Source organism: Sminthopsis crassicaudata, chromosome 1 (assembly GCF_048593235.1).
Source record: "Sminthopsis crassicaudata isolate SCR6 chromosome 1, ASM4859323v1, whole genome shotgun sequence".
In the NCBI taxonomy this organism is placed as follows: domain Eukaryota; kingdom Metazoa; phylum Chordata; class Mammalia; order Dasyuromorphia; family Dasyuridae; genus Sminthopsis; species Sminthopsis crassicaudata.
Window position 1 is genome coordinate 453,958,074 of NC_133617.1, and position 23,376 is coordinate 453,981,449.

Consider the following 23,376-nt stretch of genomic DNA (forward strand, 5'->3'; position numbering starts at 1 on the left):
TCAGACTCCCAAAAAACTATTTTAATGACCTAGAAAAAACAACAAAGTTCATATGGAAAAACAAAAGGTCAAGAATTTCAAGGGAATTAATAAAAAAAAAATCAAATGAAGGTGGCCTAGCTGTACCTGATCTAAAACTATTTTATAAAGCAGCAGTCACGAAAACCATTTGGCATTGGCTAAGAAATAGACTAGTTGATCAGTGGAATAGGTTAGGTTAAAGGGACAAAATAGTCAATAACTTTAATAAGCTAGTTTTTGACAAACCCAAAGACCCCAGCTTTTGGGATAGGAACTCACTGTTTGACAAAAATTGCTGGGAAAATTGCAAATTAGTATGGCAGAAACTAGGCATTGGCCCACACTTAACACCGTACATCAAGATAAGGTCAAAATGGGTTCATGACCTAGGCATAAAGAATGAGATTATAAATAAATTAGAAGACTATAGGATAGTTTACCTCTCAGACCTGTGGAAGAGGAAGGAATTTATGACCAAAGAAGAACTAGAAATCATTATTGATCACAAAATAGAAAAAGTTGATTATATCAAATCAAAAAGTTTTTGTACAAACAAAACTAATGCAGACAAGATTAGAAGGGAAGCAATAAACTGGGAAAACATTTTTTTTTTCTGAAAGGTTCTGAGAAAGACCTATTTCCAAAATATATAGAAAATTGAGTCTAAAAGAAATCAACCCCATTCTCCATTGATAAATGGTCAAAGGATATGAACAGACAATTCTCAGATGAAAAAATTGAAACTATTTCTGGCTGTATAAAAAATGCTCCAAGTCATTATTAATCAGAGAAATGCAAATTAATACAACTCTGAGATACCATTACACACCTATGAGATTGGCTATAATGACAGGGAAAGATAATGCAGAATGTTGGCAGGGATGTGGGAAAACTGGGACACATGCATTGTTGGTGGAATTGTGAATATATCCAGCCATTCTGGAGAACAATTTATAATTATGCTCAGTGTTACTACTGGGTTTATATCCCAAAGAGATTTTAAAGAAGGGAAAGTGACCTGTATGTGCAAAAATGTTTGGGGCAGCCCTCTTTGTAGTGGCCAGAAACTAGAAACTGGAATGCCCATCAATTGGAGAATGGCTGAATAAATTGTATATGAATATTATGGAATATTATTGTTTTGTAAGAAATGACCAGCAGGATGATTTCAGAAAGGCCTGGAAAGACTTATATGAACTGATGCTGAGTGAAATGAGTAGGACCAGGAGCTTGTTGTATACTTCAACAACAATACTATATGATGATCAATTCTGATGCATGTGGCCTTCTTCAACAATGAGATGAATCAAATCAGTTCCAATAGAGCAGTAATGAACTGAACCAGCTACACTCAGCAAAAGAACTCTGGGAGATGACTATGAACCACTGCATAGAATTCCCAGTCCCTCTATTTTTGTCCAATTGCATTTCTGATTTCCTTCACAGGCTAATTGTATACTATTTCAAAGTCTGATTCTTTTTTGTACAGCAAAATAACTGTTTGGAAATGTATACATATATTATATTTAACTTATACTTTAACACATTTAACATATATTGGTCAACCTGCCATCTGAGGGAATAGGTGGGAGGAAGGAGGGGAAAAGTTGGAACAAAAGGTTTTGCAGTTGTCAATGCCAAATTATTACCTGTACATATATCTTGTAAATAAAAAGGTATAATTAAAAAAAAGAAAAAAAAAGAGTATGTCAAAATAATTTCTAGCTGGGTAGAAAAAAGGCAGTTCTTGAAGGTAATAGTTTTCCATGATTTAAATTTTGCTGTTGTTTAGTTTAGTTTTGAGAGGTTTTTGTATTTTTTTAATATACATGTTTGATTTACAGTTGTGCATGTATGTAGGGAGGAGGGAGAGTCCATTCTGAAATCTTTGCAGAAATAGAAATAAATATTACATATGCTCCTAAACCTTGCTTTTGCTTAAACTAGTCAGATAATTACAACAGTCCATCACTCTTTTTTAAATTAAATTAAAATTTTTATTTATATTATTTATATATATATATATTTTATTATCATAGATTTTTATTTACTATATATATGCATAGGTAATTTTTCAGCAAAACATTTTGTTCCAATTTTTCCCTTTCTATATTTGGCAATTTTCCTTCCTACATTATGGCAAGACTTGGGGAAAATATCACTTCTCTTTGTATCATTTCAGTGCTTAATACCTTTACCTTAAAGGAGTGGGGAGTGCAGAGTGGGGAATGGTCATTGTTGATTAAGAATGAATTCTGGTCTTAAACAGTATTCCCCTTTAACAACTGAACTAACTCCTTCTGGATTGTTGCAGCAAGTTGCTTTCAGAGTAGGCAGTTTACCCATCTTTTGTGACTTGGAGAGCACCAAGCTGAAGACTCCAGATCCTAAATTTATTAAGACAAAATTCTAGGACTGGGCATTTTTATGAGTCATTTACTAGCAGATAGCATTGGAAGGGATAAGATCTTCAACTGTTACCACAGAATTCATTAAAAGCTGTAACATCTCAGTTTTTCTGACATTTAGTCTAGATTACTGATGCAGATATTTTGTGTTGACAGTGTGAACTAAGAAGTTCCTTTAAAACACCTTAATAATCTCTTTGTGCTTACCTCCAAAATAAAAGAAAGGAAATTTCTCTTGTTTCTTATTTCAAGGCCTTCCTCCACCAAGAGGTTTAACTCTCCTACCAAGAAGTCAGACCACTTTGAATTTAACATGGCAACCAATATTTCCAATTTCAGAAGATGATTTTTATGTTGAGGTGGAAAGTAGACCCACTGATGCTCCAAATGAGAAAAAAAACATTAAAGTACCAGGAAATCAGACCTCAGTGATTCTAAACAAGTTACAGCCCAGGGAAAAGTACACAGTGAGAGCCCGAGTAAATACCAAGTCCCCAGGAGAATGGAGTGAACATCTTGTTGCCTGGACTCTTAGTGACAGTGAGTAATAAAATTTATCTCAATCTTCACTGTATTTTATTTTCCTTCTACTATAATTTGTAAATCTCTAAATGTTACCTCAGGAATTGACTCAGAAATAACGGCTGATACTCACGATAAGATAGCTATTAAATGTGAGGGATAGAGTGGGGTGGCATGTTAGTGAGATTGTTTTGTATCTTGAATCTCATAAATTGGCTTTCAAAGTGTAAAGAACATTTATACAAGTTCATTAATTTTGAATTTTTGATAATTCGGAGCAGCACTGTGTGAAAAACCACTGAATCTGGAATCTGGAGAATTGAACGTGAAACCTAACTGAACCATTGCTACCTATGTGACCTTGGGCAATTCCTTTCTGAACCTATTTTCTCTTTGTATAATGGGGACAAAAAGGCTCATATTACTTTCCTCAAAAGAATGGTTGTGAGATCATATGAATTAATGTGAATGAAAGAAGGGTTAATGCATGGTCACATATAGCCAAAGTGTGCTTTTATTCCAGGGCATAAACTTGCTGCTATGTATGGATGAATGAATGTGTAAACTTTTCCCTGCAGGACCCATGTCCACTCTTACCTTTTATTTCTCTCTGGGTCTCTCATGAAGAAATATCCCTGTAAAAAAGAGGGTTATCACAGTCCAAAAGATGCTGTTAACTAATTCATCACTAATTCATACATCTTAAGTCAATAAATTCACTCAATCTTCAATCTAAGATTTTAAAAGCTGACCTCATCCTTAGTGAGGTGACAATGGGCATATGCCAGTAGATGTTTCCAAATCTTCCCCATGATATTGTCTCATATATGTCCACACAGTAAGTTCACAAAGTTCCAAAGTCTCATCACCATGTAACCTGGCCAGAACTATCCAAGATCTCTTTTATCTTTTTATCTTTTATTAAAATGTGGCTCTTAAAACAGAAAACAATATACAAGATTTGGTTTGACTAGAGCAGAAGTTGGTGGAACTACCACCAGCCTTACTCTGGATACCATTCCTTTTTTAATATTTCTTAAGATTGTATTATAGGATCATTGATTTATATTTACTTTTCAGTACAGCTGAAATCCAAGATTATTTATAGAACAGTTGTCTTGTCATTTTTCTTCCATTTGATACTTGTTGATTTGAGTTTTGAGTTAAAAGTATAATATTTTATTGATTGACTGATATGTCTATTGAATTTCATCTTACTATTTCCAGTCTTTCTAGCCTATGAAAATCTTTTTCCATTCCAATTCTGTATCCCAATATGCTAGATCTTCCTCACAAATCTATGCCATCTGTGATTTCATCCTACTCGTTGATAAAAATATTGAAGAGTCCAGGACCAAAGACAGATCCCTGGGTCAAATCACTAGAAACCTTCCAGGTTGACAATGATCAATCCTTTAGTCATTTGCTTCTAGCTTTTCAACCATCCTGGGTTCATAATTGTATTGCCATCTGGTCCACATTTCTTCTTAGGAACATATTACTAGCAATTACTTCCAGTAACTCCATGTACTTGAAGGCAATATAACTAGACATAGAAATACAATAGAATTATACAATGTACAATATAGAAATACAATTAGCCTATAGAAATAATCTATAGTTCAGAGTTACTTTTTCAAATGGGGAGTTGTTCACTTTTAGTCACTAAATGCTGATGAGCTTTTATTATACTGCTTTTGTTGTTCCTGTCCATAAAGGGAACTCTGCCCAGATCTGTGCCTTTGTAGGACAAATATCATTTTGAGTTTGTGGAACTCAAAACATTTTTTTTTATCCCCATGCGGCACTTAAACTGGTAATAACCTCTATCATTTCCCAATAGTGACCCAGAGCATAGCAATTGTACTTTCCATACCCTCAGTCTGGTCCTGCACAATCAAGCTGATGCAATGTTTTTATCTCATTTTAATCACATGTTCACATGAAATGGAGTCTACACAGAACTTTGAATGCCTTCAAGGCAGCAATTATTTGACACTTTAAAATTTGCTTTATAAATATCATTTCATTTGATCCTTATAATATGGAGGTACATAGTACTGCAGATAAGGAAACTAAGACAGAAGTTAAATAACTTGTCAGGGGTCACAGAGAATATAAATATCTGAATCTGGATTCAACTCGGGTCTTCCTGACTCCTAGTCCAGAATCTATCTACTCTCCACCTATCTGTCTAGTCACTAGTCTTAAGGAATCTTGGAGTGCTTGAGGTAAACACTTCGAGTGACTTTTGTATAGAAAAGACTCAGAGAGAACACAATAGCTATTTTTCAATTTGTCAGAATCCAAAAAGGTCTTGACATGCTAAAGCACTGGACAAAATCTAATAAAATGAAATTCAATTGTGATAGATAGAAAACTTGACATATATACAAAAAATCCAATTCTGAAGTACAAGATGAAGTATGGATGGGGATGTGCTAGTTGTTCTGAGATTTTAGTACCGAAAGGTTAATATGAATTAGGAGGGTGACGTAGCAACCAAAAATTCTATTGTTTTAGGTAACAATAATAGAAGCATACCTGTCAGAAATAGAAAGGTCCCACTGCCCTGTGCCCTCTTCAGTCCTCATTGTATGTGCTACCATTTAGGAAAGACATTGATAAACTGGAGAATAAGAGATTAACCAGAGGTGGTAGAGTGCCTCGAGTTCATGTCATTTGGGGATCAGGTGAAGGAACTGAATAGGTTTTATTTGGAAAGGAGAAGACTTGTGAGACATTATAGCTTCCTTCAACTAGGTGAAAGGCTATCATACGAATGAATGCCCAAGGGACCAAAACTAGGAGCAATGGGAGGTAGCTATAATGAGATAATTTCAGCTTGATGTCAAGAAAAAATTTTAAATTAGAGCCATCCAAAAGTGGAATGGCTTATGAGGTGGTGTGTTCCTCCTTCTTGGAGGGAAAGAATGTTTAGCAAGTGACTACTCTAGACAGCTGCTTTCATTTCTTCAATCCAAGGATTCTGTGAATATTTGAAAGGCTGTCTTGTGGAAGAGAGGAAGATTTATTCTATTTGGCTCCAGAGTGCTGAGCTAAGAACAATATGTGGAAGCTAAAACAAAACAAAACAAAACATTCATACTTGAAGTAAAGACAAAGTTTCCTAAATTTTAGATCTAACTTAAAGTGAAATTGACAGCCTCAGAAACATTGATTTGCATAGAAGATGTTCTAAGTATGCTGACCCATCCTACTCCACTGCTGAGACACCTACTTATAAAATTAATGAGGTTTCTCCATAAATGTAGTAAGTGATTAAGTAGGATGGGAGTAAGAACAAAACTATTTGGCTTTAAAGACATAACACCTAGTTAGTTCTCTTTCTATCATAATATCCTTTGTTAGTTCCTCATTTCTTTATAATCCCCAACCCATCTGATCTCCAAAAGCTGGCCTTTTCTCTCTATACTCTCCTCTAGTAACCTCATTCTTTCCTATGGTTTAATGCAGATGATTCCCAGAAGCCTACAGAATATTTCCACCTGAACCTCAAACTTGGAATGTCTATAAATAATCTCATTATTTTATTTTATAACATTTACAAATTTCTTTGGGTTGTACCAAGTATTCAAGGAAGATTAGCATTTCTGTTGTCAGGGTTTACTGAGCTCTTTTCAGGCCTGCTCATCCATCTTTAGTGTTCACTGGCACTCAACTCTCACCTGTGGCAGCATGCACAGTAGCCACAACCAATAGACCATCATCCTGGAAAACAGGGATAACCAAATTGAAGGTAATTGATAGGCCTCAAATCCATTGGTTAGTGGGAGGAGGGGAGGAAGTGTCTACCCCAAGTGTGTGAAGACTTTCAAATGAGAACAAGTTTTTGTGATGGCAATGAAGGCAACTGAAGTCAAGCACTGTGAAATGCTTAGAGCTTGGTCAGACATAAAAGATGCCAAGTTCATTCACTGCATTCTAATTTTTTAGTAGTTTTCCTGACTTTTCTCTAGCCACTGGATTTTGAAGACTGGAAGAAAGAGGCTAATGATTTTGTATAACCCTGCTTCATTTAAATCCAATGCACTCATGAGGCAAGACATCACCCTATAATATCATTCAAATAAGGATAAACAACAACAATATATTTTGCCTTCAAGTGTCTGTTCAGAAGGAGTATCATTAGATATATTTTACTTTTGCTTTGGAAGGAAAAAGCAGGAGCAATGGATAGAATTTTTTTTTGTTATTTATTTATTTCATAATTATAACTTTTTTTTTTACAGTATATATTCATGGGTGATTTTTTACAACATTATCCCTGTGAACTCACTTCTATTCTGAATTTTCCCCTCCTTCCCTCTCCCCCCTCCCCTAGATGGCAGGCAGTCCCATACATGTTAAATGTGTTATAGTATATCCTAGATACAATATATGTGTGCAGAACCGAATTTTTTGTTGCACAGGAAGAATTGGATTCAGAAGGTAAAAATGACCTGGGAAGAAAAACAAAAATGCAAACAGTTTACACTCATTTCCCAGTGTTCCTTCTCTGGGTGTAGCTGATTCTATCCATCATTGTTCAATTGGATCTAAGTTAGATCTTCTCTTTGTTGAAGATATCCACTTCCATCAGAATACATCATTATACACTATTGTTGAAGGGTATAATGATCTCCTAGTTCTGCTCATTTCACTCAGCATCAGTTCATGTAAGTCTCTCCAAACCTCTCTGTATTCATCCTGCTGGTCATTTTTTACAGAACAATAATATTCCATAGCATTCATATACCATAATTTACCCAACCATTCTCCAATTGATGGGCATCCATTCATTTTCCAGTTTCTAGCCACTACAAAAAGGGCTGCCACAAATATTTTGGCACATACAGGTCCCTTTCCTTTCTTTAGTATTTCTTTGGGATATAAGCCCAGTAGCAGCACTGCTGGATCAAAGAGTATGCATAGTTTGATAACTTTTTGGGCATAATTCCAGATTGCTCTCCAGAATGGTTGGATTCTTTCAAAACTCCACCAACAATGCACCAGTGTCCCAGTTTTCTCACATCCTCTGCAACATTCATCATTATTTTTTCCTGTCATCTTAGCCAATCTGACAGGTGTGTAGTGATATCTCAAAGTTGTCTTAAATTTCACTTCTCTGATCAATAGTGATTTGGAATACTCTTTCATATGAGTGGAAATAATTTCAATTTCATTATCTGAAAATTGTCTGTTCATATCCTTTGACCATTTATCAATTGAGAATGGCTTGATTTCTTGTAAATTAAGAGTCAATTCTCTGTATATTTTGGAGATGAGGCCTTTATCAGAACCTTTAACTGTAAAAATGTTTTCTCAATTTGTTACTTCCATTCTAATCTTGTTTGCATTAGTTTTGTTTGTACAAAAGTTTTTTAATTTGATGTAATCAAATTTTTCTATCTTGTGATCAATAATGATCTCTAGTTCTCCTTTGGTCACAAATTCCTTCCTCCTCCACAAGTCTCAGAGGTAAACTATCAATGGATAGAATTTTAAAAGGGGCAAACTTAAGTTTGATATTACAAAGAATTCTAACAATTAGAATTTATGTTCCAAAAATATAATATGCTTCACTGAGAGACCACATTCCTTGGAAATCTTCAAGAGAGATTGCCCAATTATCCAGCATGGCCGCTAACTTTCTGACTTTGTGATTTGCTTTTTTATTTGACACCGAAGATACTATAATGTATTTTTCCAATAGAGACATTGCTTTTGTGATAAATTTCCAGGGCTACTGCTTTGAGTTCATCTCTGTTTTTAACTAAAGATATCAGAGTAGGAATGGCCTCCAAAATTCACAAGCCTCCTAGGAACATCTTTGCATGTCAGAATATGGTCTCTTAAACTTTTGTATTGCCAATGTACAGTGTACAGTATATATATATGTATATATGTGTGTATATGTACATAGATATGTATGTATGTATTCCAATATTTCTTTTGAATCCTGTGTATTTTATTTTGTGCACTTCAAAACTATTCTAAGAAAGGGATCCAGACTTTACCATGGACCTATGATACAAAAAGTTAAGAACCTGTTATTCTAAGACACTCTTGTTGAGGTCGTGAAGGGAGCCCAAAAGGTTGGGGGTCATAGACTGGTGACATGAGGTATCTCAAAAGAATTCCAGGGACAAACTTTATTGTAATTGTAATGCCAATTGAAGCAGTATGAGTTCCAAAAGAATTTAGCAAAGGACCCAAGAAAAGAGAGATTTATTGGACAAAGTTGATCAAATTCATGTTACTTATTTGCTAATTTTATGGCTTACAAATAGGTTTGAGAGGTGATGTATTCACTATTGTCTCAGAAATCTGGCTATCACTGACCAACAGATTAATTATCTGATAGTAATATTTGTAGGGCTATTCTAAGGCTAGAAGACTTTGAAATCATGACAGATTGTTAGAACAATAGCATTCTAAGGTCAGAGGGTCTCAGGATCACTAATATATCTTCCCTAAAATCTAAGGGAAAAAATATTATTATATTCCTAGACTAGAAGACTTTTACAATCATTGATAGATAGATTACTAGAACAATAGCATTCCAAGGTTAGGAAAAGTTACCTTGGGATCACAGATTCCAAAGCCAGAAGTCTTCAGAATTACTGACAGATTGTTAGAACAAAAGCATTCCAAGGTCAGGGGGACCTCCCTACTACTGTCTCTCCTAGAAGCTATACTCCTTTATTTTCCCTCTCAAGCAGTTTAAACTCCCAAATTCATTTGGGACAAAGGGATGGAATTTCTTCTTCTGGTGCTGCTTTATGCTAATAAGGAACAGCTGTCTTTGCCTAGTGGGGTCCAAACTGAGGAAGGAAGGCATGCAACTTGAAGATGGCAGCAGCAATATCTAGGGGATGTTGAGTGTCAGAATCAGTCAGCCCATGGTATTCAGGTTGAATGAGTAATTGGAAATTCATAGCTTGGAATCTGGAGGAAACAAATCTCACAAGTAGGTTAAAAAAAAAAGTGCCTTTCTGTAAGTACCATGGAACATTTTCCCCAAATCCCTACTTTTGTCTCCTTGAAGGAGTGGGATCAGAGGTGCTGGCATTATATACAGTGAAAGGGTGCTTAAGTAGCCTATGGTGCAAGACCCATAGTGTTTAAAAGACGTTAAGCAGCATGGAGAGATTTATAGGTAGGGGAGGATCCCAATCAAGGCATTTCCAACAGGTTCCTTAGAAACATTGAGGTGGAATGGAGGACTTACTTTACAGACAAAAGAATATCCCTTATGTGCACAGATGGAAGTCAGGTTCTGTAGCCATCTCTTGGTTGCTTGTCCCCATAAATGATTGTAGTCACATAACATTCTAGCAACTGGAATGTTAGTTTTCAGAAGGTTATGAAGAAGCTTCAAAGAAAGTGCTATGGAAGCATTGTGAGTAAGTTTGCCAGTATAATCCCAGAATGGGTTCCCTACAGTTACCTTTTGGGGAAGTGCACCTGGCCTGTGACCAACCTATGCAGCTAGTGCAAGTTGCAGAAGTGAAATTACAGCAGGCTTGAGAGGTCAACACTCACTTGCACTCACAGTATTGGTGGTACAGATCAATGTCCTTACATCAGGATGTGAACATGGCCATTATGAGCCACGGTGACAACCACTGTCTTTGTAGTATGGTGATATGTAGATATAAGATCCTTTCCAGCCAGAAAGCAGGGGACAGTCGGGTCAGAGTAGTTCCTCTGGGGATTGGCTAGTATAAAAGAGGTAGCCTCCAGAGAGGAGATGGTGACCTGTGGGAATGGAACCTTTGCAAAGAATGCATTAGGCTCTGTACCCCACCTGGGAGTGATGATGGCACACCCAACAATCCTGGACACCCCCATTCCCTGCAGAGTTCCCTAGTCTGACCAGGAATTTGTCATCCCACTGGAGAGGACCACAGAGTAAGACCAGGAAATGTGGAAATACAGATACCTGAGAAGAAGGTTGGCCTGTTATCGCTCTGTAAAGAGCTGGACAAGCCAAAATGAGATATGATCTCATTCAGCAGGCACTTTGATACCTTATGGGCCTTCTCAGTCCTGGAAGGAAAAACTTCTACCCAGTTAGTGAATGTATCAATAAATACCAGAAGCAACTTGAAACCTCTTTAGGGGGGCATATGCGTGAAGTCTATTTGGCAATCTTCACCAAAGTAAGTGCCTCTCCTCTGAACTGGCTTGGGGGGGAGGGGAAGAGCTTAAGAGCTACCTCAGGATTCACCTGGGCACAAATTGGGCAGGCCTGGAAGACCTGTTTGATTGGGTCTCCCAGTCTGCGGCTAGTGAAAATGCATTTAACCAGGGATTGGAGAGCATTTCTCCCTAAGTGTGTAACCTGATGGATATAATATCCAAGCTAGTTCCCTGGAGGGCCTCAGGATCAGAGTCAGGATCAATCAAAGTTCTTGATCTTTAGGGGGAGAAGTGAAGGAGGCAGGCAAACTGCCATGTGGATTGCCAAAGATGTATCCTGGATTCTGTAGTCCGAAGTCTCCAGCATCTCTCCTCCTCATCCTGCAGTCAACAGACTCCTATTTCTCTCCCTCAGCCCTCCAATCCCTGCCTATGATTACCTCACCACCAAACATTCAGCAAGTTCCAATAGTGAGGAGAGCCATTACGTGACCAGAATATTTATATATAGAGCCATTATCTCATATTGAATAGATAATTAGCCTTAAGTGACTTGCCTCTGGGATTAAGAGGTGGTCTGAGGGCATTTGAAAACAACCAGAGGGAGAAAGAGTGTACCCCTTTCCTCTGGAAGAGCTTTTTCTTGTGAACTATAGGAAGGAACAAAAGACTCAGGCAGTTAGGGAATTAAAGGTGCCATAGCCAATGATGAAAGGGCAGCAGCTTTAGCAGCTGAATCTGCAAGCCTGTTTCCTCCAGCCTGAAGTGAATCTTCCTTCTTTCCAAGCCCCTTTCTTTGCAAATAGCTTTGTGAGCATGCAAGATATGAAAAGTATATTTGGAATCAGTGTAAATGTTGACTCTCGTACCCTTCCCCAGTTCTAAAGCTCTGGTTAGAGCCATAAGCTCAGCCTTCTGAGCAGAAGTCCCAGAAGGTAATAGCTTAGCTTTGAGAGTGGTATGGAGAGACACCACAGAATAATCTGCTTTTCTCTAGATGCTAGATCCATCTGTAAACCACTCCTCATCTGGATTCTCAAGGGGGATCTCCCTTAAATCAGATCTGCTGGAGTAGAAGAATCTATAAATTCCTTACAGTTATGGACTATCTCTTCCGGTTGAGAGACGTCAAGGAGAAGAGTGGCAGGATTTAAAGTGTGACAGACTCGGAGAGTCAGGTCAGGGATATGTAGCAGGAGGGCTTGGTACTTAGTAAGCCTTCTGCTGGAGAACCACAGATGCCCTTTGGCTTCTAGAGTGCTTTGGATTCTGTGGGAGGTTAAAACCTCTAATGGCTTACTTAAGGTCAGTTTGGAGGTTTGCTCTGAGATAGGAAGGCCTTCCTAGGGAAACTAAGTCCAGCTTCTTTGAGAAATAAGCCACAGGCTTAGGTCCTAGAGGCTAGGTAAGGACTCCCAAAGCTTGCCCATGCCTCTCATTCACATACAGGGTGAAAGGTTTCTATAAGTTAGGGAGGGCAAGGACAGAGGCAGAGGTCAATTTCACTTTCAGGGTTTTAAAAGCTTTGGCCTGAACAGGTCCCCATTCAAGAAGATTATTATTTGAATAGAGTCATAGAGGGGTTTGACAATAGTCCCAAAATTAGGAATCCAGATCCTGCAGAAGCCAGCCATGCCTAAAAAGGTACACAATTGCCTCTTTGAGGCAGGGTCTGGCAGGCTTAAGATATACTGTTTCCTTTCTTTAGATATATAGAGAGAGGTGGGGGTGAGATTGTGACCCAAATATTTCATAGACTGGCAAGATATGTGGGCCTTTGGTAAGGAGATCCTGTAGCCTCTCGAGGCTAGAAAATTTAGGGTCTTTGTGGCTTCTTTTAGGAACTCCCCTTTGGTGGGGCTGCAAAGCAAAATATCATCCACAATATTGGATAAGGGTACTTCTGGGCAGCTCAAGGTCTCTCAAATCTTTAGCTAATGCTTGCCCAAATAAGTGTGGACTATCCCAAAAGCCTTGAGGTAGAACAGTCCAGGTTCATTGGTGGGAGTGTTCTCCTGGCTTAGCCCATTCAAAGGCAAAGAGAAATTGGGAGTCCCAATGTAAAGGAATGTAGAAAAAGGCATCTTTAAGGTCCAGGGTGGAAAACCATTGTGTATTCCCAGGAATCTGTGTGAAGATTGTTTATGAATTTGTCACTATAGGATGGATTGGAATGACTGCTTCATTTATTGCCCTGAGATCCTGCACCATTCACCTTTCTAACAAAAAGAATTGAAGTATTGCAAGGAGACTGGCAAGGAATGAGGAATTTAAATTTAAGGAACTTTTCAATCAGATGTTGTAATCCTATTCTATCTTTCTGTTTAATAGGATATTGGCATCTATAAGGAAATACACCAGGATCCCACAGCTTAATGAGAGTTGGGGTAGCATGGGTGGCTCTTCCAGGAATGCCTTGTTCCCAAACAGAGGAGTCAATATCCTTCCAGATTTCATTTGGAATATGGGAGGGTCTTGAAGGGAGCACAAAAAGATCATTTGGAGGTTTGAGCAGAGAGAATTGGACCCCCAGCTTCACCACCAAGTCCTGCCCCAATAATGAGGTGGGATAGGAAGGAATAATTAAAAAGAAAAGTGAAAACAATAGGTCCCTGAACCAGCAAGGAAGGGGGAGGGTTTCTAAGCAGTTCTGGAGGTTCCCCTCAATTCCTATTACCTTATGGGGGAAGGGCGAGTAGGACTGGAGTGCCACAGCAGAACCGAAAAAGAGGCCCCCATATCAAAAAGAAACAAGATGAGCTTACCTACTATATCCAAAGTGACTCTGGGTTCAGCAGCAGTGATGGAATAAGGGGGGGGCCTGGCCGAACCCCAGGCCCCATCACTCCTGGTCCTGAGGAGACCAGAGTGCAAGGTTTGAGGTGGCGGCTGTACTCCTCTCTGGGCAGTCCCTCTTCCAGTGCCTTTCCTTGTTGCATTCAGGGCAAGGGCCGGGAGGGGGTGGTTTCCAATGACATTTTCATGCCCAATGACCCTGACCTTTTCACCTAAAGCCTGGAAAGAGCAGCAGCTAAAAGTTGGCCCTGCTCTTTGTTTCTTGCTCTGGCTCTGTGATCCTCTTCCATTGCTGCCACTTGGTCTCTATTATCGAACACACCAAAAGTGACATCTAATAATTGAGTTATAGGAGTCTAGGGCCCCAGAGCTAATTCCGTAACTTCTGTCTTATGTCTGGGGCAGATTGGTTGATAAAATACATGCCAAGTACATTGGTCCTCTCTGGAGAAGTGGGGTCCAGATTAGTGTATTTCCTCAGAGCCTCTACAAGGTGGCCTTGAAAGAGGGTGGGATTATCCTCACTGCTTGAGTAATCTCCCTAAATTTGTCATATTTAACCTGCTTTTTAAACTCTCTTTCTCATGCCCTCAATGAGGCAGGGTAGTAGATAATCTCTTCTTTCTCTGTGCTTGCTTCCCTTCCAGACAATGAGGGGTCTGAGATTGGCACGGCTATAGCCCCTGGTTGATATCTAGCAGAGAAGGAGGCAGCCATGTCATCCCCATACTTCTGGACCAAATCCCAGATCCTCCTTTTGTCCTCTACGGTATAACAAGAGGAGATAATGATATTAATATCTCCCCAGGAAAGATCATATTGGAGAGTAATGGCTTTAAAATCCCTCAATATACTAAGTGGGGTCCTCAAAGTACCTGCCCAGTTTCACCTTCATTTGGGAGAGATTTGACATGGAAAAAGGCATCTGTACTCTAAGCATTCCTCTCCCCCCCCCCCCAACTTTCCTCAAGGGGAAGAGTTAAGAAGTAGCCAAATCAGGATCCTGAGTAGCAGCTGTGGCTGAATCAGGCTCCTGGGGAGGAGAAAGAGGAGCTTCATTCTCAGTACGAAAAGGGTGGAGGCATTGGGGCTGGTGGCCCTCAGAAGGGGGCTAGTGGCTCTCAGAGGAAGGCTGGAGGGATCATGTTGAGGAAAAAGGAATCCCACTTCTTATATGAGAAGGGTTAAGAAGTGGGGGCTGGGCAATTCCAGAACTCCACTCCAGAGGAGAGGGGAGTCATATATCTTGGGACTCAAGGTCCTGTTTTTGATAACGGGGAGGTTCTGGAGTGCAAGTGTTCTGCCGAGGGCTGAGGGGAAGGCAGAGGAGGGGGTACAGATGCTTCTTGTGCCCCTAAAGGAGTGGAAAAGAGGGGGTAATTTAAAAGGTCAGTTTCTACCTCCAGTTTCTCTCCATAAAACTTGACAAGCAACATTCTGCAATTTAATCTTAATTTAGGATCTTGTGCCAGAGCCACAAACGCCTGAATATAAGGAACTTCAGTCCATTTCCCTTTTCTCTTGCAAAATGAGCCCATTTCCTTAAGTGTTGTAATTTATTGAGCCATGAATTGGGACATTTTTGCTGGTTCTCTAAGAGATATTTAGGTTAAGCAGTATTGCAAAAATAAATGAGCTTTTTGGTCTTGTCTAAATTTGTCCCTGTTTTTAAAGAGATACTGAATGTGAATCTTTTTTTTTTTTTTTTGTCATTTTGAATCTATTTCTTTTTTTTATATATATTTTTATAATATTATCCCTTGTATTCATTTTTCCAAATTATCCCCCCCTCCCTCTACTCCCTCCCCCCAATGACAGGCAATCCCATACATTTTACATGTGTTACAATATAACCTAGATACAATACATGTGTGTAAATACCATTTTCTTGTTGCACAATAAGCATTCTATTCCGAAGGTACATGTAACCTGGGCAGACAGATATTAGTGCTAACAATTTACATTCACTTCCCAGTGTTTCTTCTCTGGGTGTAGCTACCTCTGTCCATCATTGATCAACTGGAAGTGAGTTGGATCTTCTTTATGTTGAAGATTTCCACTTCCATCAGAATATATCTTCATACAGTATTGTTGTTGAAGTGTACAGTGATCTTCTGGTTCTGCTCATTTCACTCAGCATCAGTTGATGTAAGTCTCTCCAAGCCTCTCTGTATTCCTCCTGCTGGTCATTTCTTACAGAGCAATAATATTCCATAACCTTCATATACCATAATTTACCCAACCATTCTCCAACTGATGGACAAACATTCATCTTCCAGTTTCTAGCTACTAAGAAAAGAGCTGCCACAAATATTTTGGCACATACAGGTCCCTTTCCTTTCTTTAGTATTTCTTTGGGATATAAGCCCAGTAGTAACGCTGCTGGGTCAAAGGGTATGCACAGTTTGATAACTTTTTGGGCATAGTTCCAAATTGCTCTCCAGAATGGCTGGATTCTTTCACAACTCCACCAGCAATGTATTAGTGTCCCAGTTTTCCCACATCCCCTCCAACATTCATCATTATTTGTTCCTGTCATCTTAGCCAATCTGACAGGTGTGTAGTGGTATCTCAGAGTGGTCTTAATTTGCATTTCTCTGATCAGTAGTGATTTGGAACACTTTCATATGAGTGGATATAGTTTCTTCATCTGAGAATTGTCTGTTCATATCCTTTGACCATTTATCAATTGGAGAATGGTTCGGTTTCTTATAAATTAGGGTCAGTTCTCTATATATTTTGGAAATGAGACCTTTGTCAGAACCTTTGCTTTTAAAAATATTTTCCCAATTTGTTACTTCCCTTCTAATCTTGTTTGCATTAGTATTGTTTGTACAGAAACTTTTTAGTTTGATGTAATCAAAATCTTCTATTTTGTGATCAATAATGATCTCTAGTTCTCCTCTGGTCATAAATTCCTTCCTCCTCCACAGGTCTGAGAGGTAGACTATCCTCTGTTCCTCTAATCTATTTATTATCTCACTCTTTATGCCTAAATCATGGCCCCATTTCGATCTTATCTTGGTATATGGTGTTAAGTGTGGATCCATATCTAATTTCTGCCATACTAATTTCCAGTTTTCCCAACAGTTTTTTCCAAATAATGAATTTTTATCCCTAATGTTGGTATCTTTGGGAAGAGACAGACTAAATGTGAATCTTTAGGGATAGAGGAAATAAGCTGTCCCATTCTTGCCACAGGCCCCAAACACCAAGCTTCCCTGATTCTAAAGCATTTTCATTCTCTATAGGCATCCCTAAGAGAGAGAAAGATATGACAAATCTGCAGGAGTTTTCATCCATGAGCGTCCCCAGGCAAAAACTCTACTTGAGCATAGAGCTCCAGCAGTCCAAATTATTCTAGATTTTTGGCTGCCTACTGCTATAATATATAGGTGGGGCCTTACCTATCTCTTGGCCAGGCTCTGTTAGAACTTCCTGTAGGGAGCCACCAAATGATGAGATATGAACCTGGGCTTGGAGAAGGAACAAGAAAGGCAGATCGAGGCGAGTTCTTTTGATAAGAATTCACTAACCTGTATTATCTGTGGCACAGAATAGGAAAGTTTATTTCTAAATATCACTAAGAAAGAGACTCTCTTAGTGAACAAAAGCCCCTAAATAAAATCAGGAGATTTTGTAAAGAGGTTTGTTGAGTGTACTTAGTTTTATGGGCGGATCCTAGAGCTTGGGACAACCGAGAATTTTGGAATTGAATTAGGTATCTGTTTACCTCTATAGAGAACTTAATCAGTAGTGAGTGTTATCAATGGGGGTGGTCTTTCAGGATAACAGAATGAAGCTGGTTATCCTGTTTGCCTCAGGTGGGGTACAGAGACAAAGTTCAAGGTAGCTTTTCCCTTGAGAGAGAATTTCTCCAGGCTACCCATTTCACTTTGACAAGGAGGGAATCAAGCCAGGGGAGGCCAGACTCTTCCCATATTGGGCCATCAAATGTTGAAATTGGGAAAGGACCCCCAAAAGTTTGGAGGTTGCAGACCAGTGTCGTGAGGTGTCTCAAAAGAATTTGCAGGCTTGAACCCATATTCAAGTCAAGGGACAATGTTTATTGTAATTGTAATGCCAGTTGAAGCAGGGTGAGTTCCAAAAGAATTTAGGAAAGGACCCAAGAGAAAAGAGATAAATTTATAGGAGCTTCATGTTACTTGTGTGCTAATTTTATGGCTTACAAGTAGATTTGAGGAGTGGTTTATTGACTATTGTCTCAGGAATCTGGCTATCACTGACCAACAGATTATTATCTGACAGTCAGTAACATTTGTAGGACTATTCTAAAGCCAGAAGACTTGGAAATCATTGACAGATTGTTAGAACAATAGCATTCTAAGATCAGAAGGCCTCAGAATCACTTAACATATCTTCCTTAAAATCTAAGGGAAGAAATATTATTATATTACTAGACCACAGGACTTATACAGTCATTGATAGTTAGATTGCCAGAATAATAGCACTCCAAGGGTGGGATCACAGATTCCAAAGCCAGAAGACACTGACATATTGTTAGAAAAGAAGCATCCCAAGTTCAGAGGCACCTTCCTACTGCTGTTTCCCCTAGAAGCTATACTCCTTTCTTCTGACCTGTGTATTAATACATATTTATATACATATTTAAATGACATTCTGTTTTTAAATAACTGATCCTACTAATTAATCCCTTGACACAATTGCTTACAACATAGTAGAGAAATTTTAGGATTGAGCCAAAAGAACTAGTTTCTAATTCTTTACTCATCCATAAAGTAGGTGTGACAACTTGAACAAATCACTTCATTTCACTTGGTCTCAATAAAATGAGGGAGTTGAATTAGGTCATATTTATAGTTCTTTGCAGGTATAAAGTCTATAATAACATGATCAGTTCTCTCTCTGTGTTCCATTCGGTTGCATTTGTGGGGACAAAACAGCATAATTTTAGCAATAGCCTGATGAGACTAATCAACTCTGTTGATAATATTATCTTAATGATTTTATTCAGTTCCCATGTGAGCCAGTTAGCTTTACTTTATTCAAGGGCCATAGGTTGGCCCCAAAAAGGGGTTATGAAAAATCAGACACAAAAATGACTGAATAACAACTTCTTCAAAATATTTTTTATTTGTTTGTTTGTTTGTTTTTTCCCTGAGGCTGGGGTTAAGTGACTTGCCCAGGAACACACAGCTAGGAAGGGTTAAGCGTCTGAGACCAAATTTGAACTCTGGTCCTCCTGAATTCAAGGCTGGTGCTCTATCCACTGAGCCATCTAGCTGCCCCCAAAATATTGTTTTGAAGATAAACTAAAATGTTTACATGAAAGCAATTTTTTACAAAATACTAGATTCCTATTTTGGTATTATTAATTGAACAACTACTACTACTGAGAGTTATCATGGTATAGTTGAATGATTCAACTTTAGGAGAAATATAACAATAATTTTAAGGTCCCCTGACCTTAGAGTGCTTCTGTTCTAACATCTGTCAATTATTCTAAAGTCTTTTGGCTTTAGAATCAGTGATCTTGAGGTCCCCCAACATTAGAGTGCTATTGTTATAACAATTTGCCCATCAATGATTGTAAAAATATTCTGGCCTAAGAATACAATAATATTTGTTCTTTTAGACTTTAGGGAAGATATATTAGGAATCCTGAGGCCTTCTGACCTTAGAATGCTATTGTTTTAACAACCTGTCTGTCAATGATTCTAAAGTCTTCTGGCCTTAAAATAGTTCCACAAACATAACTGACTGTCAGATAATCTGCTTGTAACATGCTCTCCTGGCAGTTACAATTACTAGTCTGTCCTAGACCCACCAGAGTACCTTTGACCACTGTCCTTTGCAGTGTGAACTCTACCCGGCTCGCCTCCTCTGAGGCCTTCTAAGGTCTCTGGCCATGATCTCTTGAATCTATAGTTTAATAACCGGTAGCGCACTCAAGAACAGCCACGTATAATCTTAAAAGCCTTTATTATACCTACTCACATAATGCCCTAACTGATGCCCTGACTTGTTGGTTCCCTAGTGAACACCTGGTCAGAAGACCCACGTGTTCACTACCAAAATCCTTACCTCTTTTGGCTATCCATCTTGGCTTGGCCACCCAGGTTAGGGAGCCAGGGTGAAGAGCGCCAGGTTAAAGAGAGCGACTGCTGCCTGCAGTGGGCTTATAAAGGGCCTGTGAGGTCACACACACAGCCAATCAGCGAGAGAGTCACCCATTACAAAGCTATCTCAAAATGGACAGGATCCCACCTACAAGGCGGTCCTAATATCCACAGAAATTACTTCCGGGCCTCAATCTCCCGAGGCACTGTGGTGCTGCCCATTTAAAGATCATCTGCTGATCAGTGATAACCAAATTCCTGAGACCACTCCTCAGTTCTATCTCTAGGCCATAAAATTATATCAATGACATGAAGAACTGGTTAAATTTGTCTCCTTTCTTTTGATCCTTTGCTAAACTTTAATTGGTGTTACAATTACAATAAACTTTGCCCCTTGACTTGAAGATGGGTTCAAGCCTGCAAATTGTTTTGAGATGCCTAATCACACCAGTCTGTGACCCCCAAACTTTTGGAATCCCTTCTGAATCTCAACATAGTGAATAAATATAGGCCTCAGAGTCAGGAAATATCTGGGTTCCAATCTCATCTCTTATACTAGATCTCTGACTCTAGACAAACAACTTAATATCTTAGTGTCTCCAATGAATGCTAATAAGACTATATTTCTGGACACTTATCTCTCTCTCTCTCTCTCTCTCTCTCTCTCTCTCTCTCTCTCTCTCTGTATATATATATATATATATATATGTATAGTAGTAAAGAAAATTTTCTTATAGAAGATGAAAGTTTCCTATACCTGTGTTTTACAAAGCAAGGGTCTTGATCCCCAGGAGAGGGATGAACTTGAGGGTGTTTTGTGATCAGTCAATAAAAAAGAATCCTATATGATATAACATAGCTCCTAGGATTTTGAGATCCCCTGACCTTTAGGGGCTTCTCTTCTAACAATAAGTCATTGATTCTAAATCTTCTGGCTTTGGATTCTGCCTCAGGGAATTCCCACACCCAATCTAAGAATAACAATCTGTTTGATTCTGAATAGACAGATCTTTGCTGACTGTCAATTAGCTTCTGCCCTCAGCTTAGTCCCATAGACCAAACTCCTGACACAATATAATCTGTTGATCAATGAGAACCAAATTGCAGAGACCACTCCTTGGTTGTAACTCTGGGCCATAAAATTAGCATATCAATAACATGAAGCACTAGATAAATGTGTCTCCTTGCTCCTGTTTCTTTGCTAAATTCTCTTGGATTTAGTCCACTTGCAATGGCATTACAATTACAATAAATTTTTGTACTTAACTAGGAAATAGGCAAATTATTTTGAGACACTTCATGACACTGGTCTGTGACCCCAAACTCTTGGGGTCCCTTTCCCAAACTCATCATTTGATGGCCTGACACAGGGAGAATCTGGCCTTCCCTGGCTTGATTCTCTCTTTGTCAAGGTAAGCGCCCCCTCTCCCACACCATTTTTTCTCTCACAATCTTATAGCAGGGACACTCCAAGCCACTGGGAGAAGACTTGTCTGGGTCATCATGAGCTTCACGATCAGTAAGTTTTTTTTTTGTTTTTTTTTTTTGACTGGGAGCACCACACCCAGGAAATTCTTGCAATTTTCAGCAAAGTTTTTGCTACCCTTTTACCATCTCTGGGACTTTAGAGAAGATGAAGTGCTATAACATAGCTTTTGGCAAAATTTTATGGCTTTTGGAAAAGATGGGACAATTCTCTTTCATGTCATTTTGTTTGTGTCTGTGTCTTTATGAAGAATGCCTATGTCATGTTTGCTCTGTGAGCTAGATTTTATTACCTGGAAAAATTTTAAATGCAACCAGCAAGGGGAAAATAAAACTATGTTGTAGTTAGAATGATGGGAAAATTTCTTTAAAAGTCCAACTTTTTTTTTTCCCCCCGTGGACTTCAGCTCTGGTCAAGCTGAGGGCTACACAAAAAAGCTAGCTAATTAAAATTAAAATATTATCTTAGCAAATTTTGAGAGCAATGATTAATCAGTTTGGCAATTAGTCATTTTAAGGTTGCAAGAAAAGTTCCTGAAACATTAAAGATAATTCCAAGGATCTGTTTCATTCTGGAAAAAAAAGAAAATGGAAAAACAAACCAGGTAAATAGCAACTTTTTGATAAATTTTCCTTGACTCCTATCTTGTCCCCTTCTGCTCCTTTGGGAAAGCACCCCAGAAGATATTAAGGGATCCTTTCTGTTCCATTCTCTGGAGTGGTCCTGAGTGTGTCTCAGTTATGGAGATTGCTAACAAGATCAATGTAGCTCAAGTCCCTCTATTTTCTAACTCCTCTCATTGCAGATCAGATTAAAACTCAAATTCTGCTTCATTTGTAGAAATAGGGGAAGCAGCCATGGGGACCTCATACAACCTTACCCAAATATCTTCCCAATCCAGCTTGGGGGAAATGGAATGGGGGTCAGATTCCATGGTCAGCATTCCCTGAGCCCTGGCACATGAAACTACCATCAAAGAGAGATTCTGGCACAAGTCACCCCAGCTTTCAGCAATTTCTGTTTAGGAAATGCCTGGGAAGAATTTGGATATCTCGGTCACCATCCAACATGGCAATGTAAGATGAGAAAGCCAAATCACCATTCTCTGTTTCAATTATGGATATGTACTAGCTATGTAATTTATAGCAAATTAATTTGTCTCTGCCTATTTTTCTGATTTGTAAAGAGAACAATAGTTGTTATTGTGAAAATCACATGATTTCAAAAATGCTTATTATAAAACGTGCTATATGGCTATATGAATATTAACTGCTTTATTGGATATAATTGCATCAGTGGCTTGCTAGTGGGAGGCTTACCAGGCATCAGGCTCTCCTGCTAGACATTCCCAACTTGACTCTCCTAGTATGCCACCACCCTAACCTTGCCACTCAGCTGTTCCCTGACAACACTCAGTCAGGTGTCATTACAACTGAGGTAGTGAATGGTATACAGATGGGTCCAGTTTTTTTGAAGATGGGGAAAGGAAGGCAGGTTATTCTGTGATGACCCTCAATAGCAGCACCTTGCAGGCTAAGCCACTCCTCCTAATGAGGGAAAGGAAAGGAGGAACCCCATTTCTCAGCGCATAGATAAGATAATCCCATAAGGCTCAGGGTCCCTTGTAAATGAATTTATAGGCCTGAAAACCTAGATTGATAAATAAAAGGTTTATTGTAGAAGTTTGGAAGTAAAGTTCAGTTAGAAAAACGTCAGGGCCAGAGGTGGCCGCTGGGTGGGCAGGAACCCTTACATGGCTGGAAGGATACCATGTGTTGGTTGGGAGGGCTCCTGCAAAGAGGGAGTTCGGGTTCACCTCTTTTATACCCAAAAGATTGTGGGCAGTTCCAAGTTCTTGGTGGGCTTTTCAGTTAGCTCAGATCAGGTGAGGACT

At 38.9% G+C, this 23,376-nt stretch overlaps 1 protein-coding gene across 1 annotated transcript in view; it reads left to right on the plus strand.

Moving 5' to 3' along the window:
* TEK (TEK receptor tyrosine kinase) overlaps positions 1-23,376 on the plus strand; it is a 167,224-nt gene that overhangs the window by 81,040 nt on the left and 62,808 nt on the right. Inside the window, exon 12 of the mRNA XM_074280794.1 lies at positions 2,682-2,969. Within this exon, the coding sequence (XP_074136895.1) occupies positions 2,682-2,969 (288 nt within the window). The remainder of the gene's footprint in view (positions 1-2,681; positions 2,970-23,376) is intronic.